Here is a 23,855-nt window from a genome sequence, read left to right as displayed (position 1 = left end):
TTGCCAGCTTGTAACATGAGTGTACCCCTACCACCTTTTCTAGGCCACTTTTGGGGATATGCCTCCAGACTATGGTGTATTTAAGGTAAGATGTGCATGATTTAATGATGTATTATCGAGTGTGTAAGGAAAGTTATAAATATACGATACATTAAATCCTATTAAGAGTAAAGTTGGAATAAGTGATGTTGCATTGATGGGTTGATTGACTGCCTGGACGCAACTGAGGTTGTGGATCTACTGATGCACCATCTATTGATGTGGATCTGCCGTTTGGAGAGGTCCTGGGCTGAAAGGATCGAAACCTCGAGGAGGAACGGTGCCCAGCTGATCCGTGCAGTCGTGAAACGAGTCAATTGCTTACAGGTTAAGGTTCTTGCTTTAGGTAGAGGAACTATGTTTGAGGTTTACAATTTCAATAAAGTTGAATATGGGATGTTGTGAAATTAACATCATTTACAACAATCCTTTGAATTATTTGTATTTAAGTTTAGGAACAACTGATACTGTACAATTAATTAAATGTGTGTGTCTGTGAATAAAAGAGATAGAATTGTGAGGAACAGAAATGTAAAAAGTGTGTGTGTGTGTGTGTGTGTGTGTTTTTGTGTGTGTGTGTTTTTGTGTGTGTGTGTGTTTTTGTGTGTGTGTGTGTTTTTGTGTGTTATGCATGAACAAGTCAACATTTATGAATTTTAGAACCTTGCATTTAATGTCCGTTTTCAGATTTGCATAAATTACCTGAAGTTCTGTCCAATATGGGGCTTTCAAAATGACAGGAATGTAAATGAGGCTTATTGCGCATGCGCTCTGTGCCTTTTCAGTAACTTGCTTCTATGAACAGGGCATTTTGACCTCACGTTGCTAGCGTGAAATCTAAGTAGAATATTGTAAAAGTGGAGTTTTTTGTGCTACAATGGAGAAGTGTGAATTTAACACAACAGGCATTTTAAGGCCATTTTCCCTGCAAGAGCGGGGGTTAGCCTTGCGGTCCCCATGACAATCTTCTCCATTTTGCCCTATTTTCTGCATCTCTCCTTGTTAACCCCCTTGCCCGCATTTCTTCTTCCACCATCTTTATCCAAGTCTTTCTCGGTCTTCCCCGTCCTCTACTTCCTTCTACATTCATTTCCATCACTCTTCTCAACCAGTCACTTTTATCCTTCCTCAACACATGACCAAACCATCTCAACCTGTTCCTCTTCACGGCATCAATCACAGGCTCTATTCCCATCATCTTTCGCAATTCATCATTTGTCTTCCTCTCTCAACGATACTCCGCACATCCACCGAACCATTCGCATTTCCAGCCTTCGTTGCTGCTCTCCGTTAATTCGCTCTCCATCTCCAAGTGTGAATTTAACAATGCATGAATATATATTTTGATAGACTGCAGTACCAAATTGCACCAAATTGCACAAAAATGCTTGCATTGTTGGCATACAGTGAAGTCTCATCGTGAGTAGCAAGCTGCGCGTTTGGCCAGCACGTGTAGCATAGGTGGTTGATGCATGATGCAGCGTCCACAATTCAATGTAAAATATGCTTCGTTATTTGAAGGAGATTTCAAAAGTGGCCTAACTTCAATGTTTCCCAAAACCTGCAGGCTTTGTTAAAGCAGGGCTTTGTGCCCTGCTCCCACTAATGAGGCTGTCCGTTCGAATCTGTCCATAGGAAATATTGAAAACTCAAGCTCTGTACCAGCTCATGTAGATGGTGATGTCAAGGCCAGAGAATGGAGTGAATAAAACTCTTAAATGCTCTAGTCTAGGAGATCATTAATTTACTAATCTCTGCGTTCAATTAACTATTGATTTGATGATTTACTGTGCTTTCCCGTCGTATTTTGCAATCAGTATTTTATTGGTCCTGTATGATTTGCACAAGGTTCGTAAACTTTAGTTTAAAATCGTGCTCTGATGCTTTTTTCTCTTCAGCTCTGGTTGCACGAAGATATTTTTAGCTTATCTGGAATTTGAATTCCAGATGAGATAGTCATCATGCACTGCCGTCCATCTCCTATTTCAACTTTTCCGGCCAAACCGCTCGGCCTATCTGGCTGAAATTTGGCAGCAAGGTTCCGCTCCTGACTAACGGGGATTACAAAGCTTGTTCCGGTCATGTGATCGGAAATGTCAGTATCGGATTTGGTAAATTCCTTCAAAAATCCTTTTCTCCAGACCCACCAGTTACAATGTCACCAAATTTGGGTTACAACATTAGGCCAGGGTAGGGATGTTGAATTAGAGGTCATGTTGATCATGTGATCGGAAGTGTCAAAATGTCTGACTTTGTAAAAAAAGTTTTTTTTTTTTTTTTTTTTTAGAAAAGCGTGTAAATTCCTTATTCTTCTCTAGACCCAACAGTCAGAATGCTACCAAACTTGATTACGACATTAGGCCAGGGCCCAGATAAGCTTCAGATCCAGTGGTTTTTATTTTCTCTTTATGTAGACTAGAATATAAGAACTGTCGCTTCACTGACGGAAACACCAAAACTTGGTGTTGGACAAAACTTGGTGGAGAGGTGGAGATTTGGACAAAACTTGGTGGAGAGGCTGTGTGTGACGAGGACAAATCTATTCGATTTTGGTGAAGATCTGGATCTCGATATGACCTATCGGTTGGATACAAAACATAAACTGTTCACCTGTAGGTGGAACACTACATGGCCAAAAGTATGCGGACACCCGAACGTCACACCCATATGTGGTCGTCGAACATCTTTCTAAAATCGTGGGCATAATATGGAGTTGGTCCCCCTCATTTACTGCTATAACAGCCTCCACTCTTCTGGGAAGGCTTTCCACTAGATGTTGGAACATTGCTGTGGGGATTTGCTTCCATTCAGCCACAAGAACATTAGTGAGGTCAGGCACTGATGTTGGGTGATTAGGCCTGACTTGCAGTCGGCGCTCCAGTTAATCTCGAAGGTGTTTGATGGGATTGAGGTCAGGGCTCTGTGCAGGCCAGGCAAGTTGTTCCACACCGATCTCGACAAACAATTTCTGTATGGACTTCGCTTTGTGCATGGGGGCTTTGTCATGCTGAAACAGGATTTTCTATAATGTCATTGTATGCTGTAGTGTTAAGATTTCCCTTCACTGGAATTAAGGAGCCTAGCCCGAACCATGAAAAACAGCCCCAGACCATTATTTCTCCTCCACCAAACTTTACAGTTGACACTATGCATTTGGGCAAATAGCATTCTCCTGGCATCCACCTAACCCAGATTCGTCCATTGGACTGCCAGATAGTGAAGCGTGATTAATCACTCCAGAGAACGCGTTTCCGCTGCTCCAGAGTCCAATGGCGGCGAGCTTTACACCACTCCAGCCGACGCTTGGCATTGCGCATGGTGATCTTCGGCTTGTGTGTGGCTGCTCGGCCAGGGAAACCCATTCCATGAAGCTCCCAATAAACAGTTGTGCTGATGTGGCTTCCAGAGGGAGTTGGGAACTCGGTCGTGAGTGTTGCAACCGAGGACGGATGATTTTTACGTGTTTCAGCACTCTGCGGTCCAGTTCTGTGAGCTTGTGTGGCCTATAACTTCGCGGCTGAGCTGTTGTTGCTCCTAGACGTTTCCACTTAACAATAACACCACTTTTAGTTTAGCAGGGCAGAAATCTGATGAACTGACCTGTTGGAAAGGTGGCATTCTATGATGGTGCCACGTTGAAAGTCACTGAGCTGTTCAGTATGGCCCATTCTACTGCCAATGTTTGTCTATGGAGATTGCATGGCTGTGTGCTTGATTTTATTTCTATATATATACCTGTCAGCAGTGGGTGTGGCTGAAACAGCCGAAGCCACCAATTAGAAGGGGTGGCCGCATACTTTTGGCCATGTAGTGTATGCATATACTGAGTGCTGTTCTAGTTTGTGTGTCTTTGAACAAGATATCTCAAAGTTGTGGGCGGATTCGGACGAAATTTGGCAGAAAGGTAGTGTATGTGACGATGAAATGATTAGATTTTGGTAAAGACCCGGATCCGGCTGTTAAACATTTTAGTTATTCTTTACCATTGGGAGAGGACCAAAAACTATATATAGCACAATATATCAAAGTTTTGGTTGGATTTGGACGAAACTTGGTGGAGAGGTTGGGTGTGTGACAAGGAAGAATTCAATTTTGGTGAAGATCTGAATATGGATTTTGATACGATAATTATTTGATTTTTCAGTGATTCTTCACCATTGAGAGATCGGGTGAAAAGCGATAATATAACATATTTTAAAATGTTATGGATGAGTTTTGACTAAACTTGGTGGATGAGGTGGTTAGGTGACGAGAACAAGCCGATTAGATTTTGGTTCAGGTCCGAATCCAGATCTGGCCTATTGGTGGGATACAAAAACTGTTCATCCATGCGGAGGTATGCGCTCTACCGAGTACCATTCTACTTTCTCTTGTGGCCACAGAGCCAAACTCAAAATGTACTGTATTTATAACAGCCCTCATAGCTCCACCCTCATCCCTCTCCCCGAACATGATTCATAGTAAATATTGTCATTTTTAACTTTTCATTCACAAACCCCAGGTATGAGCTTCCCCTCACTGTTAAGCACCCAAACCAGATATGGCGTCTCCCTCGGAGGTTTGCTTGATGCTTCTGGCTACCATCTGACTAAAAGTTGACAAGACTTTCATGTAGCAAACAAGCTTTTGGTAAAGTTAGTACGAGTGTGATTGATGCCATAATACTTCGTAATAACGTACAGCATCTTCTTCCCAATTGCAGATGTCCATTAAATAAATCGCTAAGCCTGCCATGATCACAGGAGGCTCTCACAAGGTGAATTCATTCACTGATGGGGATGATTGTGAGTTTGGGTAGAAATGTGCCCATTCTCAGTTCAGGCCTTGCACAAGTCCAATCCACATCAGCAACCAGTCCACCTTGCGGCAGTTGTGCACCCAGCAGTGATGCAACCAGCAGCCACAGGCTGCATATGAAGTAATAACTCAAATGAGTCCTTCCAGAATGAGAACCAACTTTTCTATTGGTGCTCCTCTCAGCAGGGCAAGTTGACAATTAAGTCTTGAGCACTATGTAACAGGTATTCACCATCTTGTGTAAGTTACTCCTCTGCTTTGGCTGTCGCAACTTGCAAATGTAAGCTAGTAGATCAGATATTTGGAAGGTGTTTGATTAATTTGGTCACCAACTTTTTATTTTTCCTCTAGCTTGCAAACCCGCAACTGTTTACCAGAATGTATGGCTGTTTTAGAATGTAACACCAGCTCATAGTTTGTCTCCTCTGAATTTGTTCAGTGATGGGAAATGAACCAGTGAACCTCTCTCCATGTCTCTCGCAAACAATACTACTTTTTGCTCGAATGATATTTTTTTGCTGAATTTTGCTCATTCAGCTAACCCCCACTCTTGCAGGGAAAATGGCCTTAAAATGCCGTTGTTGTTGCTCAAATGATAGCACCTCTGAGCAAGTGAGCTGTTTCCCTTTCCTTGCAGCTTCTGTTGGGGCCGTTTGAATGTGAGGTGTAGCCGCTGAAGATCTCTAAGTTCTTTATATTCACAGCACTTTTCTTGCATAAACACCTTCACTTCTTTCAGACACGCTGCAACATGCACAAGTACTCTTCCCCTGGAAAGTCACCTTACCTTGTGCAGAAGAAGTCTGAATATTGACAGTTGACTTCTTGAAGTTAATTGCGAGCAACTCATTGACAGCATTCCATCAATACAGTTCAGATATGTAACAAAAACCTGCACATGTATACATGCACATCTCAAGAATGAAGTGAAAAGATCTTTGAAGTTGAAGAGTGCCAAAATTGTACTAGTGATAATTGGAGCAACAAGAATGATAAATAAGAACAATGAGCTCTTAAAAACATCCCCAGGAATATTACTACGAACAAACTGCAGTTGGAGGCTGTCCGAGGCTCAGTGATGATCCTGAAAATAGCCCTCGGAACAAACCTCTGAGGATGATGTAACTTGATCCATGAATCGGAATACTTCAATCCCTAGGACTCAGTTCTACCTATCTGATATGAGAACCAATCCTCACTGAATCACAATTGCCACAACAAAAGAATGGGCAAAAATTCACCATTTTAATTCCTATTTTAACAAATGTAAATACACTGATGCAGTCCACGTGTAGTTTCGTTGGGTTTACTTGTACTCCAAGATGGCGGACAGAAAATGTGGTGACGTCACATGCACCATTTGAAGGGGTAGTCATCAAAACCAAATCTGCTTGGTATTTAGATACAAGTTGTTCATTAAGGGATTCTCGCTTATCTACCCAGTGAGGATCAGGGCGTCGCTAGCTTTTTAGAAAGGGGTTCTAATGCTAAAATGAGGCTGCACAACAGGTTGAAGGTGTAATTTTGCCGACAAGATGTCGAAAATAATTGCGTAGTGGAGGGCAGACTATGCTTGGAACACAAGGTGTAAGTCTTGCTCTCAGAATTCGCATGTATTTACCTGTTTATCACTGCCAAAGTTCTCAAGTATTATTTTATCCTTTCATGACATTCACAAAGGTTTTTCTGAAAATTCATTTATAATGAGTAAAAAGGATTTTATTGATCAGGCTTGGAAGCTGCATGTGGCTCCAGAGCTGCAGGTTGCCGACCTCTGGTCTAGGCAATGTGGGTGATCTTGGAGTTGTTCACACAGAAGCTCCACTTTGAGCTCGAGCTAAACCACAATTCTTTTATCATTGTGCATAATCTTTTGTAATGTTTGCCAAAAAAAAAAAAAAAGGGTTTTTCATTTGCATGACTTGTTTATTTTTGCTTTCGCAATATTTTGGAGAGGATTGGTTCTCTTGGAACGTATTTTGTCGGGTGGGGTAGTGATATATAGAGCTAGATAGATCTGTGTAGGTAACGTGCTTCGTCTGTCGCGGTAAGGAATCTACCTTGTAATTTTCATGTGTAGGCGTTTTGTCGGTTAAGAGTATACCTGTGAGCATACCAGGATGTTCGAGTGATAAGTAGAGTTAGGGATTAAAGAGTAGCGCCCCTGTGTCTCACCTGGTCAGCCAAACCTTTGTCCCTTGTGGCAATGCACACCTGTGGACACCATTGGTAGGATCTTTATTGCAACATTAAATGACTCCCCCCCCACCCCCCCTGACATGACATTGGAAGACGGAACAGGCAAAGAAACCAGGCCAGGACACCGCCGCATAGCCGCCGCCAATTACACCTCCGACAGGCCTAACGACATCGGGTGCCATGCGCTATCACCACGCTACACGCTCCATGCTACGAGCTATCACCACGCTATGGTGCTGTGATTGGTTGGGGCGCTGGGCACGAACCTCCAGCCAACGAGTGTGAGAGGCGCAAAGCTGGAAGGTTCGGTGGGAGTCGCTGGTTGGTCGCACGCCAAGGCTGACGTCACCGAAAAGGTTATTTAAGGGAGTGCCGAACACCATTTTCTCTTCTTGGTCCTACACAGCTAGCGGCTCTAGCGGCTCTGGCATTCTCTTGCGGTCCCCTTGTGTCTCTTGGTGCTTGGACATTTTCTCTGCTCTTCTTCGTCTTGCGCAGCCCGAGTTGTGTTGTCATAGCCCGGGTGGAGTTCGCTTGCTTTTTGCACGTTTGCTTCGGGAGAGCTGACTGGGACGTGGCAGGCCGATTGTGTGTGAAGATCGACCTCGCTTGGAGCCGCTAGCCTGCGTTGGACACGCGGTGCTTTTCCTGCTTTGGGGCCTCGTGTGCGAACGGAGTGGGCGTTGGCTCGGGCCTTCGCGTTGCTGTGGTGCTTGGAGCGAGGCCTTGTGGTGCTGGAGCGAGGGGCCTGGTGGTGTGCGGCGGAGCTTGGGGGCGCAAGACGACGGACAGATAAGCTCACACCACATTTCACAATTGCATGATGTTCTTTTCCTTAATTCATATTCCCTCGTCTCGTTTCTGAAATCTGTCGTGTGGGGACGTCCCGATTAGGATATTTATTACCGGCGCATGCTTTTCCCTGTCCCGATTTTCTTTGCAATAAACCCTTGTATTATTTTCCTTTCCCATTTAAACCTGTGCCCGGTTGAATTAATTTCCTTGCAGGATCGAAGCTGCAGTCGGCGCACAAGGTAAACTTTTTGCGCTGCTTCCATTTTTCTTCTTCCTCCCGTGCGACATAGTAAAATCCGTATTGGTTGTTGCCTCCGAATAAACCATTTAGGCCTATCCGCGATCTTCTGGTGTTAACCGGGAATCGCACGACAGTATTTTATGTTCATGTGTACAATGTCAACACAAAGGGAAGACCTAGCAGCTTTAACTCGTCACAGCTACGAGTAAGTTTGACCAACAGCTGCGTGGGCCTCATAAGCATTTATTGCAGTTTTTTTGATTCCCCTCATTGTTTGACCAACAAACGTAATTTTAAAAATGATTTGTCTTTATGGATTGTGACATTTTATTATGATTTTTTTTTCTTTAACTATTTTTGGTTCTTTTGACATCTGTGGAATCTTTTTTTTGTTTTTGTTTTCTGCAGACTGTGTGGAGTTACCCGAATTGGAATTTCCTTCCTTTGCTGATGTGCCCATGCCACCTCCTTTGGAGATCTGATTGAACATAGTTATTGGCATTTTTTGCATAGTATACTTGATTTTGTGCTCTGAAAGCTGATGCACTTCACCTGTTTGTACCTGTTGTCTTCAATAAAACTTGTTTTGTTTTACTGTTGAGTATACTTTCCTGCAAAGTAAATGCTGTTGCACAAGTGCTGACTCTGGTATTGTCACCTGATTTAACATTTTTGAAATTTGGATTATTTAAGCTGATGTTCATACCTTCTTTTTTGTATACAGTTGGACCCCACTATTCACGGAGGATGCGTTCCTGGAAAATGCCACAAATTGCAAAACAGTGAATCGCTGAGCATTGTTTCAATGGAAAAGGGGGATTGGGTCCCGAATCGTGAAAATCTGCGAATATTGAGAAACGAATCGTGAGGCAAATCCTGCGAATGCATACTGAACCAGTTTCAATGGGGAAAAGGGAGACAGCTATTTGCACGAATAGATACTGTGGAGAGTTTTCACTCTGTGCAGTAACTCTCGGGGATGACGTGTTATGCAGCTGGTGGAATATCCCGCGAAACATTGTTTACCTGGGAATGGCGGCGGGATATCCCGCGAAGCTGTTCACAGTGTGAATGATGGGGTATCCGACAAAAGCCATGAAAATGCGAAGCACACTGCAGTAAATGCAGAAGCAGGTCATGCTCATGGCTTGTAGATGTTTTTTGCATATGTCCAGCTGCTTTGTGCATGGCTGGTGAAAGATGGGTTTTATAAATGTCATGCTTGCGGCTTGTGAACTTTTTTTTGTTTGGTTTTTTTTTTGTTTTGTGCCCGAGAAAAACCACGTTTGTGGGACACTTTTCTGCGAATAGAGAAACCGGTCAAATCTTAACAGCAAATATGCGGAACCTGCGAATAGCGGAGTCTGACCTGTACATGGTTTTTGTAAAAGCCAAGAGCAGTTAGTGAGGTCAAGGAAGGGGGGAGAAGCTACACGACTCACAATAAGTTAGGGATATTGTGGGAGTTTTTTTGTTTTTTTTAAAATAGGGGTTAGGGTTCGTGTATTGAAATCAAGAATGCTGTGTTTTATTCACTCATTAATAACCATAGAATTAGGACCAACAACCTTTTTCAACATAATTAATACACAAAATCAATCACACCGAAGAACCTGCCAATATCCCTAACTTATTGTGAGTAGTGTACTTTGTGAGCTTAAAATAAAAAAAGAACTTTATTTTTGGTTCTTGTTGAATATTATGTCTAACAAATCGGTCCTATCTTTACACAACAGGCTAGATAATGTAAATGATGGGACATCTCTCACAGACCAACTTTTGTGTGCTGGAATGTGATTGAGCTGTTGCTTTGGGTTTGGTTCATTGTTTTTGAGAAGTTCCAGCATGATATGCTCTTTCTTGAACTTGTCCTGTTAAAGATTTGTGCAGTGCAAACTTTTTTTTCCCTTATTTTAGGCCTCTGCCGACGAAGTTGCTGGAAGCATTGTTTTCGGGTTGTCCAGCCATCCATGATAGGTTTTCGTTTCCGCAATAACTTAACAGCTGAAAGGATCCAAGTCAAACTCGGTACAAGTACAGTAAACATTCAAATATCGTGGCTTTTGACCAATCGTGGGCAACCTACGGTGTTCTGATTCCTTTATCGCGTTTTCATTTTGACCAATTTGAGGTGTCAGTTTGAGTCGGCGTATATGATTACCTCCCATAAAGAGCTTTTTGTTTCTTCTCGTGCACTGTTAATTGTGGTAATCAGACCAGCATATGGGAATGAAGCTTGTTTTAAAAGATGAAGTGTGATTGGGAAACATTTAATGTGCTATTAAAGCACTCTTAAGCCTGGTGTTGGCTTAGCGATTAGGGTGCCGGTTTGGGATCCTAGGATCCTGGGTTTGAATCCCGGTCGATCGCTGAATTGACGCCAGGGGGGGTTGACTCAGCCTGTCATCCTTCCGAGGTTGGCAAATTGAGTACCAGCTTGCTGGGATGAATGATCACGGTGTGTACCCCCGATTTAGAATAGGCACACTATCCCTGCGCATCGTAAGAGCGTGACCAAGGGTTGGTGTCAGGAAGGGCATCCGGCCATAAAAAAAAAACTGCCTCAAACAGGGAAGCATGAATTGTCATGGGGCTTGCAAGGCTAATCCCTGCTCTAGCAGGGGAAAAATGGCCTTAAAACGATCATTCATTCATATAAAGCACTCTTAATAATAAATCGTCATCAAACAGGAAATGACATGGAAATCCTGTAAGACTAGATCTACAAGATCTAACAGCCACACATCAGTTAATTATGGTGCCCAGACGTAAAACGATGAAATGTTGCTGGGTCAAAATACACTCTTTAGAAGCTGGGTTATATATTTTACAAACCACCCACTTCCTCAATGCATCAAGCTGAAACCCTTCCTACTATATTTGCATTGGAGTGGCCTGTTTTTGATTCAAAGGATGGGATTTGTACAACGCTCCTTTCCTATTCCATCTTCTCCAGGCGCTGCATGACATCACCAGGCACCAAAGGGGACCCGATGATGATGCATGCTGAAAGGGAGTACTCAGTTTTCACTCCGGTTTTTCTTTATAGTTTTTGTCCGGGCGATATCGCAGCCATCCTTTGAGCTAGGAAGCTGAAAGTTGGGCACAATAGTGAGCACGTACTTTAGCAAAAACGGTATTTAAAAAAAAAATATATTAATCAATTATTATTGATTTATTAATCACTTATTTATTTTCTTTCTCATCTGGACAGTATCTTTTTTTTTTTCTTCTTTTTTTTTTGTATACTGAATCGAGGCTCGTGCACCTTTTCAGCTAGGAAGCTGTTACTTGGACACAACAGTGAACAAGTGCTTTGGCTATAAAGGATATTTTTGATTTATTTATTCATTAATCACTTCAAATAATTATTTCTTTTTTGATTTAATAAATTTTCATAGTTGCAGCTTCAGATGAAACTGGTGGTATCGGTATGCTATTAGCCAATTGATTAAGAAAGATTAGCCAATTGACTATCATTTATTTAATCGATCAATTACTGTACATCTCTCCCTCCAAATACTCTATGTGCTGCATGGTGGCATCGCCAGGTGCCAAAGGCACCACGGCAATGTCGCTCGCTCGCTGGAGGATGTTATTTATTTGGTATGGGGGTGGTGTACTTGGAATGTATCTGTACTATTTTATATATATATATATATTGTCCTGTGGATGGCTCAATTACAATTATTTACCAACTCCGAGAACAATGGACGTGAGTAGTGTAATAATGTTGCTTCTGGGACACCTCCGTTTAACATGGGAAATCCCTATCTAATGTCATTTACCCCCTTGTCTTTTTCAAAAATCATAAACACCTCTATTTCTCCCACCCTCATCTTTATGAACCTTTTGTCTGTAGTACCTATCCTTAATGTTGTTCATTAGACCACTCAAACACTACAAATATTTGTTTTCTCTTATAGACCTATCATCCTTCTTCTACATATCATCTGGCAGATTAATCTTTGACCCATTCACTTCCATATTAATTCTTTCCCTCCCTCATTGCCCCTAAACACCTATATTTCTCTCACCCTGTTCTTTACGAACCTTCTAACCTTTTGACATGTTATCCTTATTCATTAGACCACTTAAACACCTGTGATCCTTCTGACCTCATGGACCTTTTAACCTTTTACTCTTAATATCATCTGGTGAATATAACCCACTCAAACAACGACCCTACAAATATTTGTTTATGCGTGGGAAATAATTTAATTCTCCTACAACTCTCTTCACCATCTAATATATTAACAAAAAATATGTTTGAGTTTGGTTCTTTATTAAGATATTTTAACTGAGCTAAGATAAAATGGTAAACCTCCCTCAATGTTCTTGTTTGAGCGCCTCCAGTGCCACATACCATTTTTTGGTAAGCCCCGCCCACTTTTTGGTAAACCACGCCCATTTTTACTAAGCCCCGCCCACTTTTTGTTAAGCCACGCCCACTTTTTACTAAGCCCCGCTCACTTTTGCTAAGCTCCTCCCACTTTTGCTAAGTCCCACCCACTTTATAAACTCTTCAGCATTGTATCATTTCCAGGTAATACATAACATCATTTTCAGGGAATTTCCATCACATCATTTCCAGTTAAGACACGCCCAGGGAATTTCCACAGGAAATGACACACACCCAGCCCTTCTTATAAAAGGCACCGACCACACAGGCTTTTTCAAACACGCTTTCTGCTTCACTTGAGAATGGACTCCTATGCCGAAATGGAATGGGATAACTTTGCTATTCCTTGGAGTCCTACTACCTGTGTAGCGCTCAACCTTCAGATTGATGAACTGGACTCGAACCTCTTGTCGATGGAGGAAATTGTATCTGAGCTACGAAATGAAAATTCTACTTTTAACACAACTTGGGATAAAGTTATTTTTTTGTTTGAAGATCTTTTGAACAACCAAGACCCACAGAACGAGTTCTACCTTGATGACCCAGCCAAAGAGTTATACCTTGGAGATCCACAAAATCCTGAAAAAGAGTTCTACCATGATGATACTTATTGTGAGTTATCAAAACAAAACCCACTGAACGAGTTCTACCTTGATGACCCAGCCAAAGAGTTATACCTTGGAGACTCACTAAATTTGGGAAAAACAAATTATGAGGTTTGCCTAGATGGTTCTAACTGTGGAGCCTACCTTGGAGACTCACTGAATTTGGGAAAAACAAATTATGAGGTCTGCCTAGATGGTTCTAACTGTGGAGCCTACCTTGGAGACGCACTAAATTTGGGAAAAACAAATTATGAGGTCTGCCTAGATGGTTCTAACTGTGGAGCCTACCTTGGAGACTCACTAAATTTGGGAAAAACAAATTATGAGGTTTGCCTAGATGGTTCTAACTGTGGAGCCTACCTTGGAGACTCACTAAATTTGGGAAAAACAAATTATGAGGTCTGCCTAGATGGTTCTAACTGTGGAGCCTACCTTGGAGACTCACTAAATTTGGGAAAAACAAATTATGAGGTCTGCCTAGATGGTTCTAACTGTGGAGCCTACCTTGGAGACTCACTAAATTTGGGAAAAACAAATTATGAGGTTTGCCTAGATGGTTCTAACTGTGGAGCCTACCTTGGAGACTCACTAAATTTGGGAAAAACAAATTATGAGGTTTGCCTAGATGGTTCTAACTGTGGAGCCTACCTTGGAGACTCACTAAATTTGGGAAAAACTAATTATGAGGTCTGCCTAGATGGTTCTAACTGTGGAGCCTACCTTGGAGACTCACTAAATTTGGGAAAAACAAATTATGAGGTCTGCCTAGATGGTTCTAACTGTGGAGCCTACCTTGGAGACTCACTAAATTTGGGAAAAACAAATTATGAGGTTTGCCTAGATGGTTCTAACTGTGGAGCCTACCTTGGAGACTCACTAAATTTGGGAAAAACTAATTATGAGGTCTGCCTAGATGGTTCTAACTGTGGAGCCTACCTTGGAGACTCACTAAATTTCATAAAATTAGGAAAAGAGTTTTACCTTGGAGACTTTGAAAACTGGTTTCGTTTTGGAGACTCGGAATGGGGGTTTTGTTTTGATGACTCGGAATGTGATACCTATCTTGGAGGCTCAACAGGAATGTGGTTATACCTTGGGAACTTGGAAAGTTGGTTTTATTTTGGAGACTCTACCTGTGGGGTTCCTCTTGGAGACTCTTTGGATTCTAAAGCAATGAACAATGTTCTTTATTTAATGACGCTTGATTTAAGCAATATCAAGAAAGTTCGAGGAAGAAAATGCTGGAAAATTCTTTCTTCCCATTTCTACTTCTTCAAACTTAAAAGCCTTGAAAGACAGAATTGGAGGAAGAGGAAAAAAAAAAAAAGAAATACGTATTTAAAAAAGAAGAAAAGAAAGATTATGTTAGGGTTTGGGTGGGATTTTGAATGTGAGGGTTAGGGATGGGGTTGGGTTAGGGTTGGGATTTTGAATGTGAGGGTTAGGGTTGGGGTTGGGTTAGGGATGGGGTTGGGTTAGGGATGGGGTTGGGTTAGGGATGGGTTGGGTTAGGGTTGGGATTTTGAATGTGAGGGTTAGGGTTGGGGTTGGGTTAGGGATGGGATTGGGTTAGGGTTGGGATTTTGAATGTGAGGGTTAGGGATGGGTTGGGTTAGGGATGGGGTTGGGTTAGGGTTGGGGTTGGGTTAGGGATGGGGTTGGGTTAGGGATGGGGTTGGGTTAGGGATGGGGTTGGGTTAGGGATGGGGTTGGGTTAGGGATGGGTTGGGTTAGGGATGGGGTTGGGTTAGGGCTTGGGTTGGGTTAGGGTTTGTATATTATTATGACTCACTCGCACATACACACACACACAAAAGTTAAGCCCCAACTAAAAAGTTGTGGGATTCTGTGTTTGGGGTTCACAGATTTAAAAACGTATCCCCATTATACACACACAAAAGTTAAGCCCCAACTAAAAAGTTGTGGGATTCTGTGTTTGGGGTTCACAGATTTAAAAACGTATCCCCATTATACACACACAAAAGTTAAGCCCCAACTAAAAAGTTGTGGGATTCTGTGTTTGGGGTTCACAGATTTAAAAACGTATCCCCATTATACACACACAAAAGTTAAGCCCCAACTAAAAAGTTGTGGGATTCTGTGTTTGGGGTTCACAGATTTAAAAACGTATCCCCATTACATTTTATTTATTTATTTATTATTTTCAAGGGTATTATCTGCTTACTTGTGTTTTTTGTAATTCTTGTGAGTAAAATGAACCCAAGATTTCTTCTCCATTTAAATCATATAATTTGTAGGTCCAAGGGACTGTATCCATTACATCAATGATTTTAAATAATTCACGAGTCCATTTTTGTGTATAACCTTTCTCAAAATGACTTTTCCATTTGTATATTCTTACAATATCACCAACTTTAAACTTGGGCTTTCTCAAATTAATCTCCTTTTCATATTCTAATTTTGTAAATGTTTCTGATGGTTTTGATTGTGTTGATGAATGAACTGTATTATTGTAATTATCTACAATATCCTGAATTAAATACACCCATTTTTGAGAACCGAGTTGTGTGAATTTTTTATATAATTTCTCTTTTAAAGTACGATTAAAACGCTCAATAACAACTGCCTTTCCTTCATTAAAGGTGCTGTATAATTTAATACCCTTCCCCTTAAGAAATTTCATGAATATTTTGTTATAGAACTCTGTTCCCTCATCAGTCCATAACTTCTTTGGTTTCCTTTTATCCCGATCAAATATTAGCTTAAAGGCTAACATTAAAGTATCACCCCTTTTATTTTTTAAAGGGACAACCCAGGCAAATCTACTCCTCAAATCAATAACGGTTAAAGCATACCTGTATCCCCTGTCATTATTCAATTCAATTAAATCAGCGGACCATATGTGGTCAGTGTATTTAGAATAAACCTTCCTTCTTTTAAACTTTGTGATTATAGGTTTGTGTAATTCTTCAGCCAAAAGCTCCTCAGTCTTGATGGCATCATTAGAGCCTAATAGTTTTTTGAGGAATAACCAAGACCAAGTTTCAATTTAGCATTTATCAAATTTCTCACAATAAACCTATCAACTTTCTCTCTCAACGTTGGATTTTGTATCAAAGACAAATTATACAACATTTCGCTGTCGGCTTTATGTTTTTCAGTCAACGTAGTGGTTTTCCCATAAGCAATATCATGCTTCATACACACTTCGTCAACCCTATTTGTAGGTTTAGACCAAGGTTTAGGATTGTCAGCCTCATCTAATCTTTTATCCAAGTTTGTTCCTGGACCACAGAAAGAATACCCTGGAAGGTGTAATTCCCCTGGAATTCCAGTTGTTGTAAATTTACTTCCTGACAGAAACTTTTGTATGTCTCCTCCTCTTTTAGGAGAGATGAATTGGCACTTTTTAGAGCCACATACTTGACATATTCCTTTTTGATAAACTCTATTATTTTTAGCTTTAACATAAGAGATATTTTTAGATTTAGTTTTCTTTTTACATTTGAGACAATAACTCATATTTATTTATCAGAAAAATTCCGACAGAGTATCAAAACCTTTTTGGTTTTCAACATATACATTTCAATCTTTATTTTTAAAACATAAAGAATCCTAAGGAATGCCTTCACTCTCTCCTCCATTTATTTACAAATAAAAACTAACTAAAGTCAATGACACCAACATCATCAATCACATAATCTTTTCCTTCTTCTTCTTCTTCTTCTTCACCACTTTCTCGTTTAAATCTCTGAAATTGAAGACATTGACGTTCTTATTTTTGAAACCATTATCTTCATAAGAGTTGTTAATTCTTTAATTTCCTCTTCGGTGCGTTGAGATTGATTTATTTGCTTTAATACACTCAATCTTTTATGAATCTCAGTGATTTCCATCTTTTTATATTTTTCCTCCCTCTCTCTTTGCTCCCTCTCCTCCTCCTCCATTTTCTCCCTCTCCCTTTCCTCCTTCTCCTTTTTCTCTCTTTCCTCCTTCTCCCTTTTCTCCCTTTCCTCCTTCTCCTTTTTCTCCCTCTCCTCCTTCTCCTCCTTTTTCTCCCTCTCCTCCTTCTCCTCCCTCTCCCTTTCCTCCTTCTCCTTTTTCTCTCTTTCCTCATTCTCTTCTTCAACTCCTTCCTCATCCCTTGCTACCCTTGAGTTTGAACCCCAAAGAATATTATACATATACTCATCTGGATTTTGAGATATTCTTGTATCTATAATTATTTTTCTCATAATAGGATACCAATAAGATTTGTTGACGATTTCTAAAAGAGTTTTATATTTCATAACTTTGAGAAGTTCATTTTTATTTAATATTTTAAACAAGTCTCTATTTGTGGGTTTAACAATATCAGTATAAGGCCAGTTTTTTATGACAAAATTCCCATGTATATGCTCCAAATCATAAGGTATGTAATACCGAGCACCCTTTTCTTGTAGGTATCCTTGAATACAAAAATTATAATTCTCTTGTAGTCTTCTTCCTGCCATTTATGTATCAGAAATATATGTGAGATTAATATTATGACAGGTAATACCACCCCATCTTCCCACTACCAAATCGGTTTGTATTCCTCGGCTTTCTATCCTTATCTCATTACCTTCCTTCTTTGTCATGCGAACCATCGCTATACTATCATATATTTTTATTTTCTTAAAATCACGTATTTGTTGTTTACTAATTGTACTTCCACATAAATCCTTATCTTCACCAAGTGGATAATATTCTTCTTTACGAGACTGATTTAAATCATGTAGGTCTTCTATGTTTATTGAAAAAGACCAATTATACCCTAAATCAGGCATATCATACCCCCATTTATTAATTCGCATATTAACTAAATGTCCTTCTTTATAAAATTCAATTGTAAGCAGGTAGTTAAATTCAATGAGGAAAGGTGTATGGTCAGTATAACCAGGTGTTGTGGTTGTAAATTTTACTTCTTTCACAAAACGTGCTGTTTTCTTTAAAAATATATATTGTGATAAATCACTTAATCTAATTAAGTCATTCGCATCTGTAGGGTTTGGATAATTGATTAATTTATAAGTATTCTTCATATTAATATTTTTACTTACACTATATTTTTGTCGTTCAGCCTGTGCCTTTGTATAATAATTTGATAAATCAATATCCTGAGAGGATTTTCCAAAGATAGAACCATCTTTTCTAACATAAGTCATTTATATTAGATTAAAAATGATATCATAAAACTTTTCATTATTGTTGAGTTGAAATAATACATATAAACATAATTGACCACAACATTTAGAATTAATTTCTTGAACTTGAAATGTTTGATAAACACCATTCTGTAAGAATTGTATTACTTCAACAGGTGGTGGCATACCATAACTATCAAAATAATATTTATCCTGACTATTATGAATACAAACCCAATGAGAACCATTCTGTGTGTCTAAATTCATAATAATATTCTTTGTATTCTTATTTATATGTATTAATTCATCTCTCATACAGATTACCACATTATCAATTTTTAGTGTTTTACAATACTTGGCTAGTTCTATATTTGACGTTGTATTCTTTCCAAATTGTTTAAACCATTTATCCATTTATTTATGAGAAAGATACAATCCATTACCCCGTTTAGTTAGTTTAACACCCGCTTGAGCGATAGAGGAAAGCATATCACCAACCAACAATCTAGCTTTATCAGGTAGACTTTCAAGTTTTTGAGCAAAATCTACAATTACACCACTTCCACTAATTTGTTTCTCCAACTCCTTGTTATGTCTTTCCAATTCTTTTTGAGCTTTTAGTTGTGCCTTCCTTTCGTTAGCAGTTTTTACCGCTGCTGAAATACCACCAGTCAATGCTCCCGCCGCACTTAAACCAGCAAATAAAGGAATTAGAAACGGGAGAAATCCTCCTCTTGACTCGTCTATTGAATATTTCTTTAACATAGGTTTCGTCATTTTAATTTTAAGTGATCCAACATCATTTAGTGTTTTTACTTGTGTGTGTGTGAGTAAAACATCAATTCTTACAGCTCCTTTTCTTTGAATTGTATTAACATTAATAATACAAGGCTTTTGATTTTGAATACAAGATGTTAATTTATTAAGATTGATTTGATTAACATATACCCCAACCATTTATTTATGAGAAAAAACCTATGTGATATTAATCATAACACCATTATCTGTATTAATCTGTAATTCTGTTTCCTCCAAAAGCAAACAATAAGCATCAACTTCTTCATTCTCCCCTCTTTCAATGTATAGAGAAGTATCCACTCGATTAGACTTTATAGTTTCCTTTTGAGAACTCAGGTCAATTGCGTAGATTGTATATAAACCTTTAAATGCAACCATATCCAAAATAGGATCATTATTACCATTACTTTCACACACCTTTTGGTAGGACTTGTAGGCTTCCGCATAATCATTTTTTTCCCAATCAATTTCCAATCTATCTCGCGGATAAAATGTGCCATCAAGAGAAACCCGAAGTTGTTTCACCTTAGCATTATCACTCAGCGCATTATTCTTATTAGTACCGTCCTCTCCATCTGGTTTTTTAAAAATGAGCCAGAGGTATCGTGGCTTTCCTTGAAGAACACCCAAATTCCAAGTGTAGGTAGTGTGTTCCAGTTTAACGTGTTGACATCTTCTTTTAAGGTATGATACATTTAGCGGTTTCTTTGAGTTAAGTCTTCTATTTAACATCTCTTCCGTTTTAAGATTAGGAGTATATTCACTGATATACCAACACAAATCATTAATAACAAATTTATTGTTGTCTCCAAAAGCATTTTCATCCCCAAAAAGCAACCTATTTACATTATCATTCCTTTGTAGTTGAAATCTAATTTTAAGACCATACAAAACTTTATCATAATCGCAAAATCCAAATATACCTTTAAGAGGTACTGCTACGGTAAAACTATTCACTGCTTTTGTTTCATCATTATACATTGACTTCCTTTGACTATAACCAGGGTCTGCGTTTGTACCCGTTGACATATCAGGAATAAAACCTTCAACAGCTCCCTTACCCATTCTATCACTAAACGAATATAGTGTAAATTTCATCATTTCAGATGTAGCAGAGACATAATCAACCGCTTCAACCTCTTGTGTTCCAATATACAGGCGGACACTGTCAAACATTTTCCAGAAGAAATCATTTACGAGTGTAGCATTAGTATTATTCGCAGCCTTAGTGAATTTAAATTTACACAGCAAGAAACTATCAGCTATATTCAAGTAAGTTTGTTGATTATTTATTTCAAAACTTTTTGTTCCGTTTGAATTCCAGTCTGTTCCTGTTATAGCATTTACCTTAAAATAGTCTTCCTTTTTAGTGGAGTTTGAAATGATAATCGTATCATCCAAATCATAGATACTATCAATCGCTTCCATACTTGTATTTATATAGCATTAAAATTGTTGAAACCCTGACCCAAGTATTTTAATGATTTTTTGTCGTTCTTGTGAAGATAGTTGAGTTTTACCTTTTTTTATTTCTTTGATTGCTTGTAATTTATGAGACTCCTTTTGAGCATCTTTTATACTCTTTATAGCACCCGCAACGGAGCCCACGGCAGAAGCAGTTGAACCAATTAGGTCTTTATGTTTAAGGATGGTTGAACCAATACCCATTAGAGTATCAATTATCCCATCTCCTTTATTTCGAAATTGATGACCTACACCTCGTTGTCTCTTAGGTTTATAGTATCCTCTACCCACATACCTTGTATAGTCTGGTGAAAGGAACATGCCCTCCCCTGTAATTATTTTATATTTTCCCAACTCGTGTTTTCTCACAATAACCATTATTTATTTATTGAAAAACTTCACGTAGGTGAATTCTGATGGATATAATTTCATCATTAAAGGATATCATACGATTATCTTGGTCGGTTATCCTAAAATTTACTCTGTATATGGTTTTTCCTGACACAGGTAAATAGACAAGATTTTTTGGTTCCATATTAAATTTATAACCAATCGGGGTTGAGTATGCACTGAATGAAAATATTGTATTTGTTCTTATTCCATCGTTATAAGCACCATCAATCAAATCACAATGAATTAATACTGAATTTATACCGGAGGATATTTGGATAACATTATCACTGTAAAACGTCCCGTTATTTTCAATCTTTTTTGAAGAGAAACCCAATAGCTCTCTAAACGAATTTTCAATCGTGAAATCAACTTTATAATTATTTTTAAGTTTAATAGTTGATTTTGAAGTGTGTTTTTGAATATCTATTACAATATTTTTTGGTTCATCACCTTTTTCTTTCATAAGGCGAGAGACTTCTGAAGATATTTGAGAAATCTCGTAAGCTCCAGGTGAAACAGTTATAGTTTTGTAGGCAGTGCCTGGATTATAACTAAACTTGTTGTTTTTCTCTGTGATATTAAAAAGGGTATTGTAAGTTTCCATTGACAACAAAGATGCCTCATATGAGGTAAGGGGGTCAAGTTGTAGTGGGTAAGGGAATGAAGCTGTGTAATCGCTCGTTGTGAAATTAAAACTAAGAATTGTGCTTCTCATCTTATTTAATATCTAATAAAATATCTTTGTATTGACATTTATTAATTATTTTCATGTTCATCAACTGATCTAAAATGGCTGAGGATTCATTAAAACAATTGTTGTTTCCAGCCTTCTTACTACCTAATAACAATAATAGCCTATTAACTAATTGTGATGGGTCATTTGGAAGAAAACTAACACCCGAACCAAGCTTACTTAAAGCATCAATAATATGTTTCTCCTTCTCATTCTTCTTACTTTTACCAGCAACAGAAACTCCATAATCAAGTGTATTTAACAACTCAATATATACCCTATCTTCCTCTCTTTCCATATCAAGTGGTTCCTCAAAATATTTTGAACCGCTGAATCCGGGGTTTGTTAGAAGAAACATTAATCTTGGAGTTAATTTAACATTTGGTTGAGTAGAACTCAAGAACATCAATTCATCATTAAATATCAATACCTTTTCTTCCACAAGATGAAACACTGCTGGTTCTTCTGTTGGAATGAGACCTGCTCTGGTTTTTGAACCCGCAGAATATTCATTGTTTTGAAGAGCTTCCACAACATAATTAGGGGGTTGATTTACCTGCTCAAGTTTCCGAAATAATCCCTCGTCATCATATTCTAATTCACCAAGTTCTTGTTTTGTTATCTGACTAAAATCTTTGAGCATTTGAAGTTTTTTCGGAGTAAATTCTACCGTGGGAACTGTAGGGTGTTGAGTTTTCAAAAGTGGTTTAAAGAATTTCTCTTGTTTTCTTTCAAAGGCTTCTTCACCAGTTAGTTTCTGTCTCCGTTTCTTCTTTATCTCTTCCTGTTGTTTAACAACTTTTGAAACTAATTGTTGATGTTCCTTAAACTTTCTTTCTCTTTCTTCAGTATTCATTTTCTGTATTTATTTATTGAAAAATATCATTTAGTATCTCATCTTGTTTCACAACAATATATTTATATTTTCCAATCGTGTGTTTCATATAATTTTCAAATTCTTTTTTACTACATAACGTAGAGCAATTATCTCTCCAAAAATTATTTACATCTATTGAATTTAACTTAAATAAAATAAAAGTATTGGCATTGTTTCTTATTGAGCGTCGAGGGAGTTGAAAATATGATTGACTAAGATATATACAATTACAAGAAGAATGTCTCCCTCTTGTATAGTAGCTATCCATTACTGTTTGGTTTCTCTCATTAACACAATCATCAAAGATGACAAGGTTCTTTTTTGATTTATCTAAATCTTGAGGTGAAGGTATATCATCCGTATTATCACTGAGAATACAAGTTATGGGTTTCGATTTTGATTTCTGTGTATCACAAAATAATTGTATTATATCATCAATATTATAATCATTTAGTTTGTTTTGAAGTTTAAATAAACCGATAATGTCTTCCTTTTTAAGACCCGCATTAAAACCCTGTGAGAGTAGTTGATACTCGGGTTGAAAACTTGACTTTGTAAAAATTATTAAATTATCATAATCTAAAAAATTAGAACCAAGGAGCATCTTTAAAAGTAAACAGGTTTTTCCACATCCGCTTGAACCAACTATTAGACATCTCAATGAATTTGGAATGTTTTTATGGTTATTAAATTTTATCTTATTTTCCCAAACGGGTAAAAAATCATTCATTTATATATTTGGAAAACAAGTTATCCAACTTTTTTTGAGCTATTTGAGAAACTCTATATTTTATCCTGAGTTCGGGTTTAATTTCAAAATAATCCATTATTTTATTTATATAGTATCTTGTATTAACATTTCCATTAAAATTATTTTGAATAATAAATATCATTAAACCCTTATACATTTCCTCAATACAATTAGTCTCTTCCCTTGAAAGAAATGGTGTATTATCATCACAATACTTAACATTCATCTCTCTTATTAATCTTGTAAAGTAATTCATTTTTGGTTCTAATTTAAAAGAGTTATATATTTTTTTATATTTCTTATTATCATTAATTAAAATTAAATCACAGAAAATACATTGTTTATATGAATCCTCATCATTAAGCCCCACTCTATCACAAGCCGGACAATTCTCTAATTTATCATATGGAGAGTCTGGAAATTCTAAATATCCTTCAGAACTTATCATATTTATGTGGTAAATTTTTACTTAAACTAAACGCAAGTTTATTCATTAATAAATACAATGTTTCAAAGCACAAAAGACAAATTTCAATCAATCTCTACTTCGGTGGAAGATATAGAAAAATATGTCAAAGATGTTAAATTGAACAAAGATAAATATGGAAATTTTTGGGTAAAACCAGTTATGGAAA

At 38.2% G+C, this 23,855-nt stretch overlaps 1 protein-coding gene across 2 annotated transcripts in view; it reads left to right on the top strand.

The window, feature by feature from the left end:
- LOC137438047 (uncharacterized) overlaps positions 1-8,665 on the top strand; it is a 40,899-nt gene extending 32,234 nt beyond the window's left edge. For both annotated transcript variants that reach the window (XM_068132924.2, XM_068132931.2), the window contains exon 6: positions 8,480-8,665. In XM_068132924.2, coding sequence (XP_067989025.2) covers positions 8,480-8,553 — 74 coding nt within the window. In that variant the 3' untranslated portion in view covers positions 8,554-8,665. The remainder of the gene's footprint in view (positions 1-8,479) is intronic.
- Positions 8,666-23,855: the final 15,190 nt, after the last annotated feature.

This window comes from Myxine glutinosa, unplaced genomic scaffold (assembly GCF_964187855.1).
Source record: "Myxine glutinosa unplaced genomic scaffold, kmMyxGlut1.1 SCAFFOLD_413, whole genome shotgun sequence".
Classification (NCBI taxonomy): domain Eukaryota; kingdom Metazoa; phylum Chordata; class Myxini; order Myxiniformes; family Myxinidae; genus Myxine; species Myxine glutinosa.
Note: the sequence above shows the minus strand (reverse complement) of the source record. Positions and strands in the feature narration are given on the sequence as shown.